At 33.0% G+C, this 19,587-nt stretch overlaps 1 protein-coding gene across 1 annotated transcript in view; it reads right to left on the bottom strand.

The window, feature by feature from the left end:
* The window catches only part of LOC149484319 (neuropeptide FF receptor 2-like), a 58,783-nt gene that overhangs the window by 20,792 nt on the left and 18,404 nt on the right, over nt 1–19,587 (bottom strand). Inside the window, exons 2-4 of the mRNA XM_089700453.1 lie at nt 9,999–10,141; nt 1,025–1,272; nt 639–729 (exon numbers count right to left, since the gene is read on the bottom strand). Of these exons, the coding sequence (XP_089556579.1) occupies nt 639–729; nt 1,025–1,272; nt 9,999–10,141 (482 nt within the window). The remainder of the gene's footprint in view (nt 1–638; nt 730–1,024; nt 1,273–9,998; nt 10,142–19,587) is intronic.

Below are 19,587 nucleotides of genomic sequence, written 5' to 3'. Positions count from 1 at the left end.
TTATTTAAGAGAATCTAATTTAATAAAGAATCATCAACGTTACATAAACTAACACGAAATAGTCACTTAATTTAAACATATATAAACTGCTCCACTTTTAATACAAGAGCACAGAATTATTTACACCATGTAGTTGTTATTCAAAGATATTTCCAATATTATCCATTGGAGCATAAATCCATATTGCCTAAATTTCTTGTCAACAATTTACATCTTCATACATTTTCTGACACTGACGTACTATTTTAACAAAGGACAAAAGGGATTAGAAACATAGACTGCTTTACCTCTTACGTTACTCTACGTTATAAAATATTATATCAATAATTTATTAGTTCTTCTGTGTATGAAACTAATTTGTGTAATTATGAACTTTAATATTACCTACTTCTATAAGTAGGTAATATTAAAGTGCATATTTACACAAATTAGTTTTTATTTCTAAATAGGGTCTATACACTATTTAGAAACGATAACAACGTGCAAAGTAACTAGGTAAAACTTAATTTCTGCTTCGGCGAATTTTCTTTTCATGAACCACGCTACTCAGGAATGTTTTTAAGTAAATCCTTAAGGTTATTTGAACTTAGGTATTAAAATAAAATAACATTCAATACTACAAAAGGAATAAATCTCACCTGGAATAGCGTAGACTAAAGTAAAACTAAATGTACCGAACTGCTTCCGGGACTCGGGGCTCGGCCACTCCTCTGTACAGAAATATACATCCTTCGTTTCTATCTGAAATAATATACTGTTTGAGACATATGTACGTTCTATTTTGAAGAGAATTAATTATATTAATTACCATAACAACAAAATTAACAAAATCTAAACATGTTGCAAATCGTCAAATTATTACAACTTAGCATGCCAAACTTTTAATTTCACATTATTTTTTTGCGAATATTAGAACAATTCTTCATGAAAATTTAAAAACAATTCCTTTCTCTGTTGAAAATATATCAGTCAAGCAGCAGTTAACATCCATATTCCATAATCAACTTAAAAAAGCTAATCCTACCAACACTACCAAAAACCTCACCGAAAGGTTCAAATAAGTCTGCGATATAACAGGCACGGCCTCCCTCCGCACGGAGGCCACCAACAGCAGCGGTATGAAGATGAACAGCGCCAGCACCCACAGCAGGCTGAGCAGCAGCAGCGCCTGCTTCCTGCCGGGCGGGCGCAGGCGCGGCTCCGGCGCGATCGACAGCCAGCGGTCCACCGACATGGCTGTGAGTGTGAACACGCTCGCTGCTACCGCCACACCTGTTAACGAATATATAAAATGTATCCTACAGGATTATGAGCCTCTTTAAATTTGAGATGAAACACGCAACTTTGGTCTTAAAAGAAATATTTATTTGCTCTATTTTATTGCTGCTCTTCTCCTATTGTACGTAGCGTGATGTATTTATCGAAGAAGGCCGCACTATAAATACTTCTCATAAAAATATATTTTTTTTAATTTTGACTAGTAGTTTATGAGATAAGTGCGTTCAACTAAACAAACTCTTAAGCGTTATAAAATAAGTATATAAATACACATATTATATATTTTCTGTTCAAATATAAAAATTTCACTCGCATGATTCAAAGAAAAATCTTTTTACAAGTCGTGCTCTTTACACAGTTTAAAATTTATTATAGGATAGCTGAACGGATTTTAATGAAATACCTATGCTTTATTTGGTTTTCCTACGCGTGTTTTCCATCGAGTTCACAAATAAAACATTGGTACCTACTAATTGAATAAACACAACCTTCTGGTTGATTTAATAAAAAATCCTACGCATAGACCTTGTGTTTTCATGATGAAATTATAATAAAACTTAAAGCTCTATAGTAGGAACTGTATTGTTATACATTTTGTAATTATTATTATAAAGTTAACAAACAATAAATGGACAGAAAACTAGATTAGTTTTAGATCCACGGACCAGTCTCCACGTGACCACGCTCGCTGCAAAGTATCAAACACAATAAAATACTGTTTACATAAATACCTTTTTTATGATTTATATAAAAATTGTTTTCCAGATAGTTTGTCATAAGAAGAATACACTAATAAAAAATACATCCTTTTTTGCAACAATTAACATTTTAGTTAAATAGTAGATACAAAATATAAATACTACTGTTCGGTTTTTTATTAATTACGTTCACGACTAAGACGTCACTTATTACATTGTGTGCTTCAATCAGTAATAAAACAGATTCAATAGAGGAAAGACGTTTCATTTCAACACAAAAACACAGTTTATGCAAAAACGATCCTTATTGCCGCAACATATGGTCGCATTCGTACCGGATTATCTGAGCTACAATCGAAGAACAAAAGAAGCACCCGTGCAATTGATCGCGATAAGACGCTCATTATACAGCGTTATTTGTTACGAAGTTGTTATTGAAAGATAATATTTATGATGGCGAATAATAATACGGAACAAATCATACGTGTTTTGGAAAGTACGGCAGAACTCATCAAAAAAACGCAAATTAACATATCTAAGTGTCCTAAACAAAGACTATCCAAAGGATATATACAATCGAGAATTAAACATTTGGAGGATTATTGGCAAACCTTTCAAAGCGCACACTTAGATTTAGTTAAGATAACGCCGCGGGAACAAAAGGCGCTTTTACCATACTTCGTCAACGAAGAATTTTACATTCACGAGGACCTTTATTTATGCATACTCGCTGATTTGAAGGATAAATTATTGAACATGGAATCCACTGCATCAGCCCTGGAGTCCAGCCAGGACAGCACCGTGGTACACATCAACGATCGAGTGAGGTTGCCGCGGATTGAGTTACCTACGTTCGCCGGGAGCTATGAGGAATGGCCGACATTCAATGATTTATACCTAAGTTTAGTGCACAACAACAGTACGCTGTCCGAGGTACAAAAACTACATTATCTTAAGTCCAGTGTATCAGGCGAGGCAGAAAGTTTATTACGTAATATTAGAATTACCGATGCTAATTATACACAGGCTTGGGAAACATTAAAATTAAGGTACGGAAATAAACGTTTAATTGTCAACTCTTTATTAAAAAGACTTTTTTCTCAGAAAAAATGTATGTCGCAAACTGCTTCACAGTTAAAATCATTATTAGATACTACTAATGAAGTTTTAAATAGTCTTGAAAATTTAAATGTATCCATCGACTCTTGGGATCCGATTATAATATTTCTTGTAGTGCAGAAGTTAGACCCAGAGTCTCATAAAGCGTGGGAGGAATTTGCGTACACAAAAATTGAAGAGTTACCGAAGTGGTTAGATTTAAAACAGTATTTGGAGTCTAAATTTCGTACATTAGAATTAATTACACCGCCTGTAAGGTCCACTAAAGAACGCGTTTTTCATGTAGGTACGTCCGTGAATTCTGTGAAATGTAATTGTATAATGTGTAATGAGAATCATAATCTGTGTAAATGTAAATCTTTTGCTAAACTGAATTGTAATGAACGTGTTGAATATGTAAAAAGTAAGAAATTGTGTTTTAACTGTTTGGCCCCAGGTCATTCGGCATTTAAATGTCGTATACCTTTGTCGTGTCACATATGTAAAAAGCGTCATCATTCTCTTCTACACCGATCAAATATAGGTACAGATTCGTCGGTATCCGAGATTACTACACAACCGTCGACATCAATGCGGACCGATGTAGATGAGAAGAAGGTGCATACTACAATGACGTCTTTACATAGTCAAGGAGATGGTGAACATAAGGTAAGTCTCTTGGCAACTGCGGTAGTAGTCATTAAAGGTGAAAATGGACACACTACTACTCTTAAGGCACTAATAGATTCAGGGTCACAGGCATGTTTTGTTACTCAACGAGTTGCACAAGTCTTAAAGTTACAGCTCAAGCCGGTTAATATGGTAGTTACTGGCATGGAGTCTTTGAAGGTACATGTAAAGAATGAAGTCAAAGTAAATATTTTGTCTCGGTGGGAACCTAAGTTTGAGTTACCAGTACATGCCTACGTGATGTCAAAGTATTTAAAAATAAACTTACCTTCGAGAAATAGTATTAAACATGAGCTTGTACACTTTAACAATTTAAATTTAGCAGATCCAAACTTTTATGAGTCAGGTTGTATGGATCTTTTATTAGGTGTAAATGAATACACAAAAATTCTACAAGAAGGTTTAATCAAGGGTCCCTCAGGTACTATATATGCTCAAAATACCAACCTGGGCTGGATCATTATGGGTGGAATTAATATGAAAGTTAACACTATACATAAGTCTTTAATGGTTACAAATTTAACTAGTGATTCAAATATTAATGACTTACTTAAAACTATATGGGAGATAGATATTGATACAAATAGAAAGTTAACTAAAGAAGAACAACTATGTGAAAATATATATGAAAGGACACATGAGAGAGATAGTAATGGAAAATATATAGTTACATTACCTTTTAAAACTGAAAAGCTGCTTTCACCTGAAGGAAACACGAGAGAAGTAGCTGTAAGAAGATTGTTGCAATTAGAAAGAAGATTTAAAAGAGATCCAGATCTGAAAAATGAATACCTGAAAGTTATAGAAGAATACAAAGAATTACAACATATTGAAGAAGTACCTGAAAAGGAAATAAATAAAAAGGCAGTTTACTTACCCCACCACGCCGTTGTACGCCAAGATAAGGAGACCACGAAGACTCGAGTTGTGTTCGACGCTTCCTGTAAAGGTACTAACAACATATCATTAAATGATGAACTCTTACCTGGTCCAGTATTGCAAGAAGATCTTAGAAACATTATTATGAGGTGGAGAACTCATAAAATCTGTTTCGTATCGGATATTCAGAAAATGTACAGAATGATATGGATGAATAGGAATGACGTGGACTACCAAAGAATAGTCTGGCGAAATGATCCAACTGAAAATATACAAGATATGAGATTACTTACCGTCACTTTCGGCACAGCATCCGCTCCATACCTAGCTGTAAGAACACTTAAACAACTTGCTGCTGATGAAGGTCATCATTTTCCTGAAGCTGCTAGAATATTAAATGAAGATTTTTACGTAGACGATTGCATGTCTGGTGGTGATAATTTAGAAAAATGTATTCAACTAAGAAAAGATTTGACGGAACTATTGCGAAGAGGAGGTTTTGATCTTAAAAAGTGGTCGTCTAATAGTGCAGAATTTTTACAATCTTTAGAAGCAAATGATAGATCTACAAAGGCGCATTTAGATATTAAATTGGATGGTATTGTCAAGGCATTGGGTGTTCAATGGAATTTGGGAACGGATCGATTCGAATATAATTTTAGTTTAGAATCGATAGATGACCATAACGTTATTATAACTAAACGCAATATTCTTTCTGATATACAAAAATTATTTGACCCATTGGGATGGATTGCACCTTGCATTGTTTTAGCTAAAATTTTAATGCAGAAGTTATGGCTTGAAAAAGCAAACTGGGATGAGGATCTTAATATTTTTATAAAAGAAGAGTGGAAGAATATTCGCAATGATATAACTTTTTCACGTAAACATGTTGGCATTAACTCAAAGTATTACGCCAACAATCAAGAATTAGTCAGAGTTGAAAGTATCAAAGATTTGGGCGTTACTTTTGATCAAAAATTTACTTTCCTAGCCCACATTGAAAATGTTGTAAAAAAGGCCAACCAAATGCTTGGGTTCGTAATCAGAAACGCAAGACTATTCAAATGTCCTAAGACTAAAATTATTCTTTATAATACCTTTGTACGTAATGTCTTAGAATACTGCTCAGTAGTGTGGCGCCCTCACTTTGCTACACATTCACTTAGATTAGAACGGGTTCAAAAAAGGTTTATATGGCACCTTGCCTATAGTCAAAAATTAAGTAAAAGTCTAATTTCGTACTCGAAGCGTCTGGATTATTTTAAATTGGTATCTTTAGAGAGAAGGCGCGATAATTTTGATATTTTATTTTTATACAAATTACTTAGAAATAATATTGACTGCCCTCAACTGCTTTCCTTGATTGGCTTCCGAACGCCTAGTAAATTCCCACGGAAACCGATCCCTCTGTTATCGGTGCCCGTCATGAGGACCAAGTTGGGTTCCTTCTCTCCCTTACCGCGAATATGTAGAAATTACAATCGAATAATAATAAATCACACACTGGATATACATTTTGACAATTTTGGGAAATTTAAAAAAACCTTACTTACGATCAACCATGTCAGTGTTTAATTAATACTACCGCATAATTTTAAGTTTATCTAAGTTTAAAAAAATGAATTAATTCTGTGTTTTAAATGAATTTACTTGACTGTTTTATGATGTATTTTAAAGTAACGTTTCGCTTTTTACTTATTTTAAATTATAATTATTATCTAAGTTGATTATTATTTTTTATGAATTAAGATTGTGGATAATTAGAATTGAATTAATTTTTAAGTATGTACTTGTTTATAATTTATTAACTAATAATTTTGGAATGTATTGAATGTGTTGTAACGTATTTTTTATAGTGCATGCAGTGCTCATTTTTTATTGGTTGTCCATCATGTTCTTTATTTTTTGTGTATTTTTTATGTATTTTCATCGATGTACAGCTGCTAATGAGCCTTAATAAATAAATAAATAAATAAATAAATAAATGATCTCCAAAACATAAAGGATATTACTATAGATAGATGGCTTGGAACAGTAAATACAAATTTTGATACAATTGAAATTCATGGGTTTTCAGACGCTTCGACATTAGCTTATGCTGCAGTTGTTTACTGTCGTGTTAGAAATGATGATGGAACTTATAGTACAAGTCTAATTGCTGCAAGAACAAGGGTTGCACCACTTAAGACGATATCATTACCTAGACTTGAACTCTGTGGAGCTTTATTACTTTCTCAACTTTTGAAGCAAGTATCACAATCACTGCGTATACCAACATCCAAGGTTTTTGCTTGGACAGATTCATCAATTGTTATTGCTTGGCTATTTGATGAACCTTCAAGATGGAAAGCTTTCGTCGCAAATAGAGTAGTTGAGATAGTTTCTACAGTTAATAAGGAACAATGGTATCATGTCCAATCTCACGATAACCCAGCAGATATAGCTTCGCGAGGAATGCTTGCTATAAATCTTATAAACTGTGACATTTGGTGGAAAGGTCCCACGTGGTTAAGAAACGATGAACTACAACTAGAGAGACCAGAATTTATACAAAGTAATTTAGAAGAAAAGAAGATACCTATTAATACAGTCACACTAGCAAATACTATACAAGATAAAATTTCATTGAAATTTGAAGAATTTGATACATTAAAAGAATTATTGAGAACAATAGCTTATTGTAAGAAATTTTTAAGGTTTAAAAAGAATAAAGAAGACATGAAAATAACAACTGAAGACATAGATGAGGCATTGAATACTTGTATAAAAATAGTACAAAGGGAAGAATTCGAAGAAGAAATGGATTCATTAGAAAAAGGACAACAGGTGAAGAAAATCAGCAAGATTAAGACACTAAATCCCTATTTGGATGAAGATGGAATTATCAAGGTGGGCGGAAGGTTAGGAAATGCAGACATAAGAGAAGACGTTAAACATCCCATAATTATCGGAAAGCAGAATTCTCTTATTCCTCTTATTGTTGCTGAAGCTCATATGAAGACACTGCATGGAGGTGTACAATTAATGATGTACGTTACCTTAAAAGAAAATATTGGATTGTTAGAGCAAAGGGTTTAATAAAAAAACACATTCATGGTTGTCTTATATGTGCTAAAGAAAACGCTAAGGCAAGGACTCAAATCATGGGGAACTTGCCTAGTGTTCGAATAAAACCTGCATGAGCATTTCTTAGTTCTGGCGTAGACTTTTGCGGTCCAATTCAGATCTTAATGAACAGAGGAAGAGGCGCGAAGACCACAAAGGCCTATATCTCCATCTTTATATGCATGGTTACTAAGGCAATCCATTTGGAATTGGTTGGTGATTTAACATCACAAGCATTTATAGGTGCATTTAAAAGATTTTGTGCTCGAAGAGGAAGGTGTGCAAATTTATGGAGTGACCAAGGTCGTAACTTCATTGGTGCTGATAAGGAATTAAGGGAAGCCTGGGAAGAAGCGAAACTACAACTGCCCAATGATGTTGCTGACACTTTAGTTAACGATGGTACGCAATGGCACTTCATTCCAGCATACTCACCGAATTTCGGAGGACTCTGGGAGGACGGCGTTAAGTCTATTAAATTTCATCTGAAGCGCATTGTTAACAACAATTTAACGTTCGAGGAGATGTCTACAGTATTGTGTGACATCGAAGCCTGTCTTAATTCACGACCTTTGTGTCCTCTGAACTCAACTGATGATAATTTGAATCCACTTACTCCTGGACATTTTTTAATCGGGGAAGCACTTATCACTGTACCGCAACCAAATTTAGAATCTCTTAAATTAACACATTTATCTCGTTGGCAATATTGTCAAAAAATGTTAAATGATTTTTGGTGCCGTTGGCAAACTGAATATTTGACCAGTTTGCAACAGCGAACAAAATGGTTGAAGAAGAATGATGAATTTAAAGTAGGTGATGTTATTTTGATTAAACAACCTAATTTGCCACCTGGCAAATGGGCATTAGGGCGTATCACTGCCAAACACCCGGGGCCAGACGGTTTCACTAGGGTTTATAGTGTAAAAAGCGGTGATAGTATAATTAAAAGAAGTGTATCTAAATTATGTTATCTTCCTATCAATACAGATATCAATTAATCATTTAAAATACGCGAGTCAATTCATTTCGCATGTAATTGTTCTTTTGCTATGGTATATGTATGTGTATTTGATTAATTATAAAGTGTAAAATGTAAAACCTATCTGTATTGTTGTTATGTGTATAGGTACACCAATATTTAATATAAAACTGTCATAAAAATGTATAAAATTGTGTGTAAAGTAAAATATAAATAACAAAGCCTGCAACGTATGTGTATTTCATAAATTATTAAAAATTAAAGTAAAAGTTATAGTATTGTAAACAAATGTTCAATGTAATAAGTATATAACATTCACATTTAAGGTATATATTGATTTTTAAGGTGTTATATCTTGTTAATTCATACAGCATGCCGCTTTATTTGTAAGTTAAGGAGACTAGGTAATTTCATTGTTATTTGAAAGGACTAGTGTAGTCCTTTGGTGGGCGGTATGTTCGGTTTTTTATTAATTACGTTCACGACTAAGATGTCACTTATTACATTGTGTGCTTCAATCAGTAATAAAACAGATTCAATAGAGGAAAGACGTTTCATTTCAACACAAAAACACAGTTTATGCAAAAACGATCCTTATTGCCGCAACAACTACACAATTTTACACTTAGTAGGTAGTTGGTGCTCGTAAAACAACGAAATACTATGACATAATTATGTTGGAGTTTATAATGGAGGAAACTTGTAGTCTGGGTTAAATAACAAACTACTGAAAATGGTGCGAAGAAAATGTAGAAGTGTAGTACACAACTTAGCTAATTATTATATCTAACTATCAAATAGAATGTGTAATGTCCTTTATTTACTGTCTCATTAAAAAATATTATTATTCTCTTGATGTTATCATATTAAACCCATCCATTCATTGAGTTGTAGTTTTTCCCGAGTACAACGTTACAACGATATTATAGCCAAAATTAATATTATAATTATAAGAGCGGGTTTCTCAATGTTCTTAAAGAGTCACTAATAATATTTTACATTTATTGATTTAACTGAAAGCTTAACAAAAAATAGTGAGTCCACAGAGAGCGAGCAGCCTCGCGAAGAATTTTCCCAGCGAGGCCGCACGATAATATTATTATATCCTGGCCGAGGAAATCACGTGTGCACCCGCTTTCCGCGCGGATTATGCTTCGCGAGGCTGCTCACTCTGTGTAGACCGGCTTATTAACTAGCCTTTAAAATGATATGTAGCTGTGTTACTGCTGTATTTATTTAGATAAATTACATTAAATTAGTCTTACCCTGTATATAATTAACGATCTTGCACACCGTCTCCCCATAGTACCACACCAGTGTGATGGCCTTGCTCAGCTGTATCGGCATGCAGATGCCCGTCACCAACAGGTCCGCGGCTGACAAGTTCACCAGAAAGATGTTTGTGACGCTGCAACAAACAATATTGCAATATTATAATTGTATTCCTGGAAAATATTTATGTAACAGTAATTTTTTTTTTCTAAAATAACTGCTTTTGACAATCGGTCATATCGAATGTGGCCAACATATACTATTGCTAATAATAATATTGTTTACATAAAATTGTTACTTTTTCCGTGATTTATCATTGAATTGAACACCTGCTCTAGATATAAACACTTTATATCTGGAGTTGTTTTTAAAATATGTTTTCTTTATAGTATATTGAATTCTGATCGAGTCTTCTCCGGAGCGTTAGCAATTCCGAACATAAGATGAATTTAAACTAAAATGTTTCGATAGAACATGACGATACATTCCAAGCAAAATTTATTAAAGCCCCGAGCAAGATAGAAACTGCAAAAGCAGGTTCTTCGTTCGGCTAAACTAAAATAAATATATTCTATCAACACTAGCGGTACCTCTCATCTCTTGCAATGTTATTTCAATCCGGACTACTATTTTATGCCCATTTCGGGCTATTTGGTAAGAGGTATTCAATCAAATAGTTGATTTCTAGACGTTACAGGTCATTGATCTGATCCGTAACATAACTCACATAATACTCCTTCAACTTAACATATTATTATCCTCACCTCTGTCTAGCATGTTTATTAGATAGTTTACAACTAAGCTTTACTACAGACCTCATTTCATAGTTCCATATTCAGTTATATTGCTACTTATGCGTTGATTCTTGCCGTTGTGAAATTTTCATTAAAATATATGTTTATTTCTGAGCCTATTTCACCTACTTCTACTTCATTGGTAGTAGAAACACCGCCAACTTATTCCAAATTATTGCTTAATTTGCATTATATTTTTGCATTACTATAGAAACACTACTATAAATAACAAGGTGTATCTACAAAATTGAGCATTAATATACTTGGAGTCCTATAATCCGCTTTATCTGATTATTCGAGTGTATAATTGCTGAGAGTTATCAGCACGGCTTAATCTGTATTCAGTTATAGACGATAATCGCAAATAAATCGGCCTTTATATTGGTTCAATTGAATATTACTTGCATTTGCGGTGAAAAACTACTACAGATAGTAATGGGAAGAAACTACAAAGGTTAGTTGTACCAAACAATACGTAATAATCCTAGTTCCTTTGTTATAAACTTGAAAGTTTGTGAGAATGGATGGGATGTTTCTTCTTTCTTAAACAAAAGGTTGAATCTATAAAGTTTACAAAGATAGATTAGATGAAGGATTAGCACGTAGTGTACGTTGTAGCATGTTATGTGAGTGAATCCGCATACTTCAGCTAGTCTTTCATAATTATATCGAATGTGTTATTAGTTTTTCAGTCAAGAACCGTTCAAAACTTCAAAGCTTCAAGTACCCAAATTAAATTTTAATTCAGGAGGAATATAATTATAAAACGATTAATTAAAGTAGATAACTAAGCATATTATTTAAATCTACACTTTCTTAAAAAATATGGTACTTTATACAGTCGAGTGTGCGAAGCAGCAAACCACTTGAGTATTATACTAACATTGGCTTACAGCCAGATCCAGCTCGAAACTTAACTATCTTAAAAACTGAAGATTATACCAGCATTTAAGAAATCTGAAAGTTTGTTTTAACTTTTAATTATGTATGAAATTAGTTGCAAACTGAATGCGCCACTTTTCCTCTTCATATTATTTTTTATGTTTTAAATTTTTTAATATATTATGTGTTAAGAATAAGGGTTTAATAAAAAGCAATAAAGTTTTTAATAAAATTAATGGTTGAGAAATTAACAATACATTTATAATTCTCGAGTATTTTATAAACATTTGTGAGAGTGCTTTTAGGATATCATATTTCGAAAATTCAAACTCTGCGAAGATTCAATTCAATCGAAGCGATTTTTAAAATGATTGCATTAGAAGAAAGGTTCTATATTATATTCTCTAGGATCGTACGACTACAAGACGTAACCTAACCACGTTGTATATAACTAAGCGGACAATATTCGACAAACATACTATGGGACTTCCACTACTTTCGTATTAATAAGAACTTTTACAAGCAATGTATTGCAGTACACCTCAGTTTTGTTTAACAAATTTGTCTAAAGAGACTTTAGGCATACTGAATGTACACTATTATAGTAGTGACATGTCCACAGTCACATACGGGATCACGGACTTAGCTTTCCAAAGTCCCCCTAGGGTATCATGGACACAGCTTTGACTGTCGCAGGGGAACACAAGTTATTACAATAGCCTTCCATAAAGTCAATACGACAGAAGTGACATAATACCGTGACAGTATCAAGCCTCAGCGGATTCATTGCGATATCATCCATCATAATTAATGTCACTATTAAGTGCGTCACACACGGTGAAGATACTATAATATTTTATCTTAAGATAACCCGAAATTTTGTGGGTCATTTGTAACAGGATGGCGGTTCTACAGGGGTCTTAGTACGCAATGACAATAAGAAAAATGATGGTCAGAACGCTGATACCGGATACCTTAAGATACTGTAACATAAAATGTTATACATACAATTGCGTGACTAAAATATAATTTAGCTTATTTTGTATCTGTATTGATCGCGATTGAATAAAATGCTCCTTCCGAAAAAAACATCTAAAGCCCTCAATTATTCACATCCTACGCAAAACGAAAACTTGACTAACGACTGGCCTCAGGCGCTAAACTTCCATGAAGATTGGAGTCAAGCCCGAAAAATATCAATCATACTGCTGAAACATATCTAGCCAATTATTTTACGTAACATCTCGTTCTGAAGAATAACCTATATTTGTTCAGTGATAGACAAGACAATGTAACCGATAACTTACAGACTTTTTCAGGAATAGATTTATTTGTAACCGACTTCAAAAAAGGAGGAAGTTCTCAATTCGGTCGGTTTTTTACTTTTTAAAAAACAAAATATGTATTATAGAAAAAATTGCAAAAGCACCGAACAGTTGAAATGAAACACAAATATAGATGGGTAGCTAATTCCATCGTTTTTTTGTGGTCCATCGATTAATTATTATCGAATAAATCAAAGGTCGATAATTATACCATTTTAACAGCATTGTGTTAAACTAATTAAAACAAATAAAAGGTGCGTCTTGTTGCATTTCAACAGGAGTGGTTAGTTCATACAGCCACCATTAATTAGATTATGCTGCGACCCTAGAACATTCAATTAGTTGATGATTCAAATGTGATTCTTAGAATATATAAAATTAATTCTAGACTTCACTGCATGGTTACTTAATTATGAACTGACTCACGTAAATTATATGGTATTAAAAGGAACATTTTTACATCGATTTCGATTTTCAAAACACAAACAAAAACATTCTTTTTTTTCAATTAAACAGTTCCTGGAATTACCCTGAACAAACTTACTCAGACTATTTCACAATATTAGTACCCAAAGGAAATAATCTCTCGCTATTAGTCACTCGCAAATCTTGCTAAAATATTGCTATGAAACAAAGTGATTTGTTAATAATCAGAGAACTGCAGTCGTTGCAACTTGCAAACGGATAGAAATGCAATTTCAAACTTATAATTATTAAGACCTTGTAATATGAAATTTTGTTGTTGGCACGGGTTGTTGGTAACAAATGACATCTTTTCGGTAAGTATACCAAAGCTATCAAGTAAAAAGAAAAGTTTCTTGTATTGACATTAATTTGAAGTAAATTTTTTAAAGGTTTTAGTCAACATCATATTGTCGTTTAATTAGCTGACCTAGCTGACCTAACCGTCGGTATACCTTACTCTTATCATTTAACTGTACTGTTGACCGATTCACAGGCCTACCCATTATGCACTCGACATTTCATGAGAATCGGTAGACTCATTTTAGAGGAATTTAATTACAAACAGTAACACGAGAACTTTATTTGTTTAATCATATTATAAATACATCTTCCTTCTTTCAATACATAATAATATGTACTTACTATAAAGACGTATCTTCCTTAACAATAAAAACTATTATTAGAGCTAAATGTCCAGCCGAACTCGCTGAAACTCGCATTGCAAGGAACGAACATTTGCAATAATTGAAAAGTCTTTCAAAGGGAGTATTGATAGATAAATGCTAAAGAATTAAATCCATTCTATTCTGAACAAATTAAATTTCAATTACTTTTCATTTCTAGAAACATGTTCAAGAAGATATAAAACTTAATCTATCTGATACGACGAATATTGCAGCTTATTGAATTCTGTGGCTTTGCCATATTCCAGTAGGAGATAATTACGTACGGATGTATCACGCTCGTAGTAGTTACATTGTTACAAAAATTATAGTAGTAAAAATATGTCATATTTACATTTGCCAGATGCTTGCTAAAATGGTTAAAAAGTACGCAACCCAGTTCGAATGTAACTACGACTAACAAAAAATATGCCAGTTCTAAATCTACATTTGCTCGGATAGTTTTAGAAATGAAACTCCACATATAAAAACCTATCTCAAAAAGCAAAAACATGCACCTCATTGTTTCGAGTAGTATTTCTTACCCCCAAGTGACCCGCCAGTACAATTGCCTGCTCTTATAAAATACAAGCTTTTTCCGTATATTTCGTATGCTACATGTTGCTATAAAATATTTTTCAAGACAATTTTATCATCAGAATCAAATTTCATATTATGTAGCCTAGTAAGAAATATTTCATGGAAATATGAGGAACGTGAACTTGATGAAAACTTGTATCATATTCTCTTCATGGAATTTCGTTTACATAAACAAGCTTGCACATAATATAAATTCACAATGTTTTACGTAACGGATAAATTCTACAGCAGAGTTCTTAATGCATAATGAAATTAATTCATCAATGAAATAAATCATTTTCTGATAATTAATTCGTTCCTAACTCGTGTCCATAAACGCACCAAATGTTATATAAGCACTTGAATAATTGATTAATTGAATAATTAATTATTATATTATATTTGATTTTATCACGTGTTTTTCATTTTCTTGGCTAACTCGTCGCGCAAACAGGTGGAAACAAACAACTCTTTATACTTATACTATAAATTAATATTGATAGATTAAAATTTTTTCTCTGGAATATTTTCAGTCCCTGTCTTTGAACATTTTCTCTACATTACAGACAATGCTTTCAAAAACAAATAATTTTATCTAAATTCGATTTCTACCTGAGTACCATTATATCATTTCCAACTGGGGTTGTCAGGAACGAATTGGCTTTTAGAAATCTCACTTGGACAGGCTTGGGATAGAAAAGATTAATGTGGAGTAACACCAAACCATTTTCTATAATTAATTGCTTAGTTATCTGATCTTAGTTAACCATATTATCTAAATTACATTTTGTGTTTGAAATTCGACGACGATTACAATTTATTTGTTAAAAATACGTACTTTTGAAGTTTACAACGTAAAGTTAAAATTAAGTAGAGGACGCTGAGAGTGGACGTTGCGCGTTGCATGTTTATTCTGTAAAATAGATCATTCTAAAAACTTAATTAACTTTGACACCTATAAAGATTTTATCAAAGATAAAAAATATGAACGAAACACGTCATGATGTCCTCTAGAGAAGAGTGAACAGGTACAATAATAAAAAAATCAGACCAAAACCATACCAGTACCTATAACAAAAAAACCAAAAGTCTGCTTATTAACTTACTCAGCAAACATTGGCTCTCATCGCTAATTACTACCATCATTCTAGATGAACTACAAACTCGTCGTCAAATATCTCAAAAGGTTTCCAAGAAATAAAGTAAATTCGAGACATTTCCAGAACTTAATTACTATAATGAAATCATCAAATAAATCTCACTCCGGGATTGAATTGTCACGGCTGTAGTTGTCTTAGCTCTTGAGGTACCTAATCTACAGAGTCTCAAAACGAGTCAAAGTAAACCAAAATTCAGAAGTTAAACATAACAAAGTGAAACTTGGTCCATAATAATTTAATAATTTTTCTTTCTTCTTTCTTCTTTCTTAATAGAATTGGCGGCGAATTAATTCGCTACTTTTAACTTTTATTGCGTTAATATAGACGCTAAGATATTCAAGATGGGATAATATTTTGTTTCCGTTTCCGTTTCTAAATCTTAGATGTTCTATATTCTCGTATAATCTACGATTATTTTCCTAGTTAAAGACCTACAGTCGAAACAATTAGAACTTGATAGTTGATTGAATATTAATTTAATGTCTATATTTATAAAATGCTCGTGTTAAAGCGTCGTCCTTATGAAATATTTTGTCCGTAGAATTATGGTAACATATTTTATATCCTTATCAAAGGTCGTCGTTTCACCGCTAGTAAAATATGTCTAAAATTATTGATAATAATGTTTGGAGATATTTGAAGATCCTAATTCAAAATATTGTTTGCGGCAATGGCCAATGCCCAGATACACAAAAACATAGTGTATATAATAACTTTGTAATCAGATGACAGAACAATACACAAACGTTAATATAAATTAGCATTGTGTTTCTGTATGTTTCGGTAAGAACAAATAATTAGAGGCTATTTATGGAGAGATCAATCAGCGCTGAACGTGATACATCCGCCATGCTAGTGTTAGTATTGGCATTTGCTCAAGTACTGTGGTGACAATTTGGATTCTTTTGTTTTGTAAAAATTTGTGAGTTGCTGAATCGGTTGTTTAAATTTACTCTTTAGAGGCTTGAGCCCTTATAGTTGCAGTATTGGTGAAGAAGGTCGAAAGATATATATGTATTACAATTTTACAATTGAAAGCCCAGCCGAGTTTATATGGTAAGCTACAGTTCTAATTATTAAATTATGAAAATAATTAATTATTACATTTGGAATCAAATCAATGAATTTGAAAATATATGGATAAATTAATAAACATGATAAAAATATGTGATTGAATTTCATCGCAATAGATGGAAACGAATTTTTTAAATAAACTACGATTTTTTGTGTTTGATCGAGTTAAAAATAGTTCTGCATATTTTGCTATATTGCCTTCAGCGATTAGAGTAGTGGCGTAGATTAAAACGAGCTGAAATTTCAAAAGACTTGTTTTTTCGTGATATTTTTAGGGTCACATTTATCGAATAAACCTCCGCAGTAGTTATATTTTTGGTTTTATGGCATTCAAATGCTTTATAAATATAAATTTATAAAATGAATGTATGAATTTATGAAATGGTTGTTAATCATCTCAATAGATGGCGCGCGGTGTGTCCCTCCAGACACATAAAACTGAAACAATAGAATAAATTCGATTGCTCTGGCGGGTCACGAGTGGCTGAGTTGGTCAGGCATCCGCCCCGGAATGGCGCGAAAGGATGCGGGTTCGAGTCCCACCTCGTGATCGAATTTTTTCTATTCTTTATAAATTTATATGATTTATTACCTTTCAAATAACATACGAGTATTTTAAAATGCACATGATTTATAAGTAAAAAGTTAAGTCCCGTGTCCCCGTAGTGGGGTAAGGGGCAGATACATTATTCATACATCTGTTTCACTGATCGATTTTCTTTAGGGACAAGTAGGTGATCAGCCTTCTATGTCCTGCCAGACCGAGACATTTTTTTTTCTTCGTCTCCACCGGGAATCGAACCCAGGACCCCTTGGTTCTACGCTCAAGCGCCAACCACTGTACCAAGGGCCTCCTTGACCGCCTGGTCAAAATGTGATTTATAAGTACCCACCTACCAATTCAATACACATTGGTTACACAAAAGGAAAATTTACGATAAAACGCAATTAGAGATAGATAAAAGTTATCAAATATATAATACAATTAAATAATTTTACAATGTTCCTGTCTTGTCATACTAAAGCTAAAAGGTATCCATAATATTATAATCATTAATCCCCACTGTATTTACATGTACAGAACTTAAGTATGAATCCGGTAATCGTAAAATTTCGCAAAAACACAACACAAAATCTCTTTTAAAGTATCGTTAAGTCGGTCGTACGTAAATTATTCCGCGCAGTCTGGAGATAAGCCAATCATATGATCACAAGAAATAAGCCCAAAAGAGACTTGCCAACTCCTTATATAAGCTCTCGGAACTATTTCCTTTTACACTAGAATAATATACTGCAGTTTGAATTACTCTTGGTAAGTGGAGAAGTTAATATTTTGAAGGATTAAAACTGCATTGGAGAGGATTTACTGACTTTATTGGTATTCCACCGCTTTATGCATGAAAGTTTGAAAATTAATCTTTCAGCTAACGATCAAACTTAAGTTGTTTTGTGAAAAATTATGAGTCTAAAGTTTATTTATATAGGTAGTCAACACCAGGGATATTTATGATTTGACTGAAAACAATACATTTTCAATAGTTTTGTAATATTCCATCAAATACAAATCTATTATATTAAACTACTAAATACTGTATCGAAACGCAGTAGGTAATCAACTTTGAAGTGATTTAATATTCATTACAGATATGCGGATAATTGCAATGTATCATGCGTCGCTTAAATAATTGAAACCAATTACCAAATCCGCATTACAATTAATCATACATGAAAAATCGTATTTAGAATTAATGTTTCGAACAAAAGTAACAATAGCATTAATTAAAAAATAAAGCAAATAGAAACAAATAAATATCGCGACAGTAATAAAGCATATTTACGTCACGATAAAAGCAAATGCAGACCACAAAACAGACCTTTTCTAACAGGATAATTACGAGCGACGAAGCCTATAATTCTTAAAGATTTAATTTCGTCTGTCAACATAACTTTTTATAATTCACAGCACGTAGCTGAACAAACTCCGAAGCCAGACTCGATAAATTAAGGTCAGTATATTTTTAACCTTTGGCCTATTGCTAGCAGAGGTATTCGATAGGTTTATATTATGTCCCCTGTCTTTAGTTTACGCGTAGGTATCTACAATTTGTGCTACGAATTATAAAAATAAAGGTTGGAATATTTTTAACCTTTTGCCTGCTGCTGGCACAGGTGTTCACCATGATTAAAATAATTAATATCCCCCTGTATTTCGTTTCAAAATAGGTACAATTTATGCTACGAAATTATAAAAATTGTATGAGGTAGTAAAACCCGTATACAGTATTTTATAACAGCGCGCAACGTGGTGTACGAACACCATACATGAATGGCGTGATATTATTATAAGCTTTCATGCTTATCAGCTGCATTAAAATAATGAGCAATTGATGTGTGAAAACCTATTCACATATTAAACTGTATCAGCAGATGCTTCGTTGATTCCTGACTCACTTTACATGACTTGTTGGGTCTCAGAAGATTCCTAGAAACTTACACTACACAAAACTTTCCTAGCTCCAAACATGTAACAACAAAATCAACCAGCTACCTTTATCTAACCTAACCTATACCGCTCCACTTCTAATATTTTAATGAAATCGTCTCCCTCGCTACAAGTTGGCAACAAGAAAATTACATTTAC

Source organism: Colias philodice, chromosome 11 (assembly GCF_061535455.1).
Source record: "Colias philodice isolate Cphi_HAF_F1 chromosome 11, ilColPhil1 Martin Lab GWU primary, whole genome shotgun sequence".
In the NCBI taxonomy this organism is placed as follows: domain Eukaryota; kingdom Metazoa; phylum Arthropoda; class Insecta; order Lepidoptera; family Pieridae; genus Colias; species Colias philodice.
Note: the sequence above shows the minus strand (reverse complement) of the source record. Positions and strands in the feature narration are given on the sequence as shown.